This window comes from Lepidochelys kempii, chromosome 23, assembly GCF_965140285.1.
Source record: "Lepidochelys kempii isolate rLepKem1 chromosome 23, rLepKem1.hap1, whole genome shotgun sequence".
NCBI lineage: Eukaryota > Metazoa > Chordata > Testudines > Cheloniidae > Lepidochelys > Lepidochelys kempii.
This window is the reverse complement of record NC_136402.1, coordinates 16786242-16792315: the sequence shown is the minus strand read 5'-3', so window position 1 is coordinate 16792315 and position 6074 is coordinate 16786242. Positions and strand designations below refer to the sequence as shown.

The 6074-nt window shown below is 58.4% G+C and overlaps 1 protein-coding gene across 1 annotated transcript; it reads right to left on the bottom strand.

Moving 5' to 3' along the window:
* Positions 1-2576: 2576 nt before the first annotated feature.
* LOC144929800 (protein arginine N-methyltransferase 1-like) lies at positions 2577-3759 on the bottom strand. The gene is made up of 4 exons (XM_078850377.1): positions 3614-3759; positions 3219-3369; positions 2867-3012; positions 2577-2627 (listed from the first exon to the last, which is right to left on the bottom strand). Exons 1-4 carry the CDS (start codon positions 3701-3703, stop codon positions 2577-2579), a joined length of 438 nt encoding a protein of 145 aa, XP_078706503.1. The 5' UTR covers positions 3704-3759.
* Positions 3760-6074: the final 2315 nt, after the last annotated feature.

Genomic DNA, 6074 nt, shown 5'->3' with positions numbered 1-6074 from the left:
ACGTCCATCCAAGAGTTTTAAAAGAGCTGGCCGAGAGCTTGCTGGACCATTACTGTTGCTTTTTTCCAATGTCTCAGCACGCTTGGGAAGTGCCAGAAGACAGGATGAAAGCCAGTGTTGTGCTAATATTGAAAAAGGGGTAAATGGGCAGACCCAGGTAATTGAAGCCAGACGTTGATCCGGGCAAGATAACAGTGAGGCTGATATGTAACTCGATTAATAACTGAGAGGTGGGTGATGCCATTAATGCCAATGAACACGGGTTTATGAAAACCAGCTCATCAAACTAACTTGTGGCGAGGTAATTGTGCTGAGGTGTTTGCCTTGGTACACAGGGCCAGTTTGATTAAAAACGCGACCCATATAAAATTAACATGGCCCCTGTTAAACAGATTGAACACTGGCTGCGCGGGCTCCCAACAGAGTTCTAGGCAGGGAATCGTCAGGCATGTTCGGGGTGTCCCGCAAGGAACTGGTCATGGCCCTGTGCGGGGTAATGTTTTTACCAAGAAGTTGGAGGAAAACATGAAACCAGCCCCCCTAAAGGCTACAGATGACCCTAAACTTGGGGGCGAGGAGAATTACCCACCTAGAGCAAGTCAGTCCTACAGAGCAACCCGGATTGGCAGGGCCCGAGCCCCCAGCGTGTTTAAACACGGCTCCAGGGAAATGTAAACGTCTGGGCGCAGCGAATGGTGGCCGAACCCGAGCTCCCAGGGGGCCACAGGCGTGTCGCAGAGCAGCAATTGGCTTCGGCCTTGGGGCACCCAGGGCCCCAATTCCAGGAGGCCGGGGATGAGTCTGGTGAGTTCCCAGAAAACCTGCCTTAAAGTGATGCCAGGAGCCTAGCTTGGCTGCTCCCCCCCCAGGGCAGGTGCAGGGGGGCAGAGACTGGTGGCAGGTCCCTAGAGAGGGCAACAAATCTGAGTCCACAGGCTTGGCAGCCTGGTGGTGGGAGGGCAGCTGCGGGCAGATTCCTACATGGGGCCTTTGGGCCTGAGAATCAGTGACCCCCCCCCCCGATGGGGGCAGCCCTTGGGGGGCAACCGCAAAGCCCTGGGATTCTCAGCTTCCATGGAAAACACCCAGAGCCTGAACACCCCCCGCCACGTGTGCCCCTTAGCTAGCTGGGGGGGGGGGGTGCTCTCCCCCCTCAGTTGGTCTGTACCTGGCATCTGTTATAGTCTCAGTGGAAGCCCCACAGTGCAGGCACCAGCCCCTCCACCATGGGGGTCCCAGGCCATGAGAGGCAACTCCCAACCCCACACGCACTGAGATCAGGGCCCACACCAGGCACCGCCCAGACCCTTCCCCCAGACAGAGCTCAGGGTCCCCCTGTGCCAGGCTAGGGGGGCACAGACAGGGCAGCACTGGGGCCCCACAAAGGGGGGTGGACCAGGCTGAGGGCAGCTCCCACCCCTGGGTATTTTCTAGATTGGGGGGTGTCCAGGAAGCCCCCACCCAAAGATGCCACCTCCACGCCCTGTGAGACCCCATTGTGGCCACTCATCCAGGAAGTGGGCAGCCAGGGCTCAGGGGTGACAGAGGCCCCAGCTCTAAGCCACACCCCCACAGGGGGCCCCCCCCAGTCACCACACAGCTACCGCTTAGTACAGCGGGGGTGGGGGGGGAGCCAGGAGGCCTGTGTTCTGCCCCCACCTCCAGCAGATACAACTCTGCTATTGTAGCCATACAGCTCCTGATGGCACCTGGGGGGCTGCCCCGAGAGGGGAGCCCCCACCTCCCTGCCAGGAGGGTTCTGGGACAAAGGGCTGCAGGGGGGCCCTGGGCCCTGCTATTAGGGAGCCCACCCCTTGAGGAGTAGGATAGAGGCTGGGGGCCCGCAGGGTGCCCCACCACAGGCAGGTTTTTGGGGTACAGAGCAGCAGGAGCCAGTTTAGGCATGCCAGGCCCACCCTACCCAGGAAGCCATGGGGGGGGTCACAGTTTGAGGGCCCCCCTCCCTCCCCAGGCAGCCAGGGGCCCCATTTCATCTCTTTATTTTCTCATGAATGTAACCATATAAAAACATAACCTTATGAAACAGTCACGATGTGTCAACCGGGCGGGGGTAAAGGGGGGGGGGGGGGGGAGATTAGAGACCAGAACCGTCAGCAAAACACAAACTGGGGACCCTCCCCATAGCGCCCCTGCCCTGCCCTCCCTCCGCTAAAAAACAGGCAGCCCCACCCCCCCACCGGAGCAGAGGGACGCAGCCAGGCCCTGGCACCTCTCGTGGGTGCCCCACAGCACAGCAGAGTGTGTGTGTGTGGGGGGGGGGGGCAGTGAGGTACTTGTTACTGGGGGGGGGTCGCTGGTTTAAAAGCAGACGGGAGGGAGGGATGGGGGGGCCCCAAGGCAGAGGGAGATAGTGTCCGTGTCCTCCCCCCCCCCCCGCCAAGGGCCACGCAGGGAGGGGGAGAGTCAGCGGCAGCTCTGTACCCCCCCCACTCGCCATGAGAAGGGGAGTCATGGCCGGCGCCCACGGCTCTGGGGCCCGCCCCGGGGGGGCACACGGCACAATGGGGGGCAGACATGGGGGGCTAGCGCATGCGGTAATCGTCGAGCAGGACAGCTCACACAGCTGGCCCTTGAAGTCCAGGTCGATGGTGAAGTCCCAGGTCCCGCTGCAGGGGAGAGATGGGGTGGTGGTGTAAGTCATGGGGGTCTGCCCACCACTCCCTGCCTCCCAGCATGCACTGCACTGGCCCCCCATCCCCCCCTCTGCTTCAGAATCCAGTAGCAGGGAGTTCCACAGGGCAATGCCCTTTAGAGGACCATCACGGGGCCACAATCCAGCTCTTCAGAACCTGGGTGTGTGTGTGTGGGGCTCCCCCCCATGAGCCCAGATATGGGCATCTCCCACCGGTGCCCCCAGCCCGTCACTCACGTTGTTCTTGGCATTGGGCTTCATGCTGATGGTGCCGAAGATCTCCTCGCCCGTCTTCACCGTCAGGTAGTCCTCCATGTAGAACACCGTCTGCTTCCAGTGGGTGTAGGGCGACTCGGGGCCTGGGGGAGCGAAGAGGGGGTCAGGGGAAGGGGCCTAGTGCCAGCCCCACCCCCTCCCCTAAGGTCCTATCCTTGGCCCTGCCCCCTCCCCGAGCCCCACCCCCAGTTCCCATCCCCTCCTTTGCCCCAACACTACCCCTTAGTCCCTTCCCATGGCCCCGCCCCTCACCCAGAGTCCCCGCCCCCTGGCCCCGCCCGGGCCGTACTGGTGGAGAAGCCGGTCCGCTTGTGGCAACGGGTGAACTCGATGTTGAAATACGCCACGAGCGCGTGGATGTAGTCATTGCGCTTCACTTGGAGGCAGAAGGGCGAGGTGAACGTCAGGTCCTCCACCTTCACCGTGTAGATGTCGACCTCCTGCGGGAGGAGCAGGGTCAGCGCTGCCCACACACACACACTCCCCCCCGCCCCAGAGATTGCATAACTCCCCCAATGCCAGACCCTGTGTGGGGGGCTCCCTGGTGGGTGGCAAAAGCTGGGCAGAGGGGGACTCTCAGCCCCAGTGCCATCCAGTGGCAGGGAGTTCCACAGGCTGGAATTGCATCCCCTGGCATCACTCTGAGATAGCGCGCCAGGGGCAGGCCTGTCCCCCGGGCTGCACCTTGATGAGGCAGGCGTTGGTGACCAGCTGCTTTGGATCCACCACGTCCACCAGCGGCTCCTTGATGGCCACGTCCTTGATGCAGGACATGTCGAAGCCATAGACGTTCTCCCACCCTGGCAGAGGAGACGTTATCGGATTAGAGGAGGGACCATGCCGTGGCTATAACGGCAACAAATCTTATACAGTGTGACACGGGGCCAGAAAGGGTTAAGCCCCCTGCAGGATAAATGACCCAAATACCTTAGAAAAGTGTGTAAACGGTAATTAGGGCCATTCTGTGCTAGATAGGCTCCAACTCTGCAGAGCAAACCTGGACTGTTAGAGAATTGGGGGTGATCCTAATTGTGTGTGTTTACTTACATCTGATTAGATGTTAGCCACATAAACAAAGAGCACCTGTCTGTCACTAAGGCTGTTGATTCAGAGATCAAAAGGGAATATTAACATTTAGATGACTTGTCTCTGTCTCTTTAAAGTCCGTGATAAACTGCCTAATGGATCAACTGCCTTATGTTAATCTGTGTAGCTAATTACCGGGGATGCATAGGAAACAGGGCTACTTCGAAGTCTCCATGATTGCCTATTGTTCCCCTAAGGACTCCAAGCTGTCCAGAGAAGGCCTGGAGCTACATAAAAACCCCTTGGGTCCTGATAATTTTCTCTCAGATCTTCTTGATGCTTCCTGCAGGGGAAGTTTAAGTCAGGGGCCAGATATCCAGTCCAATCTGGATCACCCTGTGTGAGGAGGTGGGGGGGGGGTGTTTCCTGGTTTTTCCAATGGTTTGCATGCCAAGGGGGTGGGACTCAAGTTTCCCTGCATGTTACTGGTTTAAGGAGGTGATGGGAGAGGGAGTTTGTTGGTACAGGGGACGAGCGAGGGACTTGGGACCCCAGCCAATGGCCTGGAGAACGGAGACCCCAGCGACTGGTGGCCAGGAGGCCCAGCTTGGGGGTCACAGCCGGTTCTGGCCAGTGGGAAGACAATGGGCTGTGAAGAGAGGACACCGGTGACCTGACCAGCCAGGTTCCAGCCAGAGGGGCCAGAGGACAGAAGAGGGGAGAGGGGGCTCAGGCGACCCTGTTTACCTGGAGAGAAGACAATAGACAGAGGGGGGCTTGGGGCCGGTGATCTCAGCTGCCCAGCTGGGAAGCAGGGGGGCTCGGGGCTGGAGAGGGGAGCAGGCAGAGTCCACCTGGATGCAGGAGAGACTGGGATGTGCTGGGCTGAGGGAGGCCAGGCCTGTGACCCGGAGAGTTTCCTGTGCTGGGTTCAGATGCTCAATAAACCCTCCTGTTTTACGCTGGCTGAGAGTCACTCTGGGCTAGAGAACAGGGGGTCATTATTCCCTCTGGGAGTGGAGGCCCCAGGGTCCAGAGCGAGGGGACTCCCTGAGGGGGCCCACAGCAGAGACAGGCGTGCTAAGGTGCAGTTCCAGGAGGCGGAGGGGCTTAACCCCCGAGAAGGGCTGTCACACTGAAAGGGGTTCCCCGCAGGGACCGCATGGGGCCAAGGGTGGGCACGACCTGAGAGTCCGTGACACCCTGAATATGGACACTGGACTATAACCTACGGACTAATTCTGCAAGAATGCTTAGCAACTACAAAGCTCATCACCTCTGAGGCGAATCTGATCTCAGTGCTGTGTTCATGCCTGTATGTGCACTGAGCTTTTAACAAATTCTCTCTTTTCTTAAAATTTTTTCGTTTAGTTGTTAAGAATTGGCGGAAAGCGCGTATTTGGGTAAGACTGGAAGATTCGTTAACCTGGGAGGTGATGTGTCCCATCCTCTGGGGCTGGTCGAACTTTCTTAGATGATGAATAAGATTTTCAGTGACCCCCCGCATACCTGCCATGGGTGTCTGGGTTGCTTTAACCCACTAGTTTTCAAACTTTTTTTCTGGCGACCAAGTTGAAGAAAACTGTTGATGCCTGACCCAATGGAGCTGGGGATGAGGGGTTTGGGGAGCGGGAGGGGCTCAGGGCTGGGGCAGAGGGTTGGGGTGCAGGGGCGACGGCTGCAGCCAGGAATCAATCACCCTGATATCTGCTGGGAGAGCAATACAGCGGTGCGGGGACAATTTCCTGGTGCAAGTGCTGGAGGAACCAACTAGGGGCAGAGCTCTTCTTGACCTGCTGCTCACAAACCAGGAAGAATTAGTAGGGGAATCAAAAGTGGATGGGAACCTGGGAGGCAGTGACCATGAGATGGTCGAGTTCGGGATCCTGACACAGGGAAGAAAGGAGAGCAGCTGAATATGGACCCTGGACTTCAGAAAAGCAGACTGACTCCCTCAAGGAACTGATGGGCAGGCTCCCCTGGGAGAACAACGTGAGGGGGAAAGGAGGCCAGGAGAGCTGGCTGTATTTTAAAGAATCCTTATTGAGGTTACAGGGACAAACCGTCCCGATGTGTAGAAAGAATAGTAAATATGGCAGGCGACTCTGAGATAGCGCGT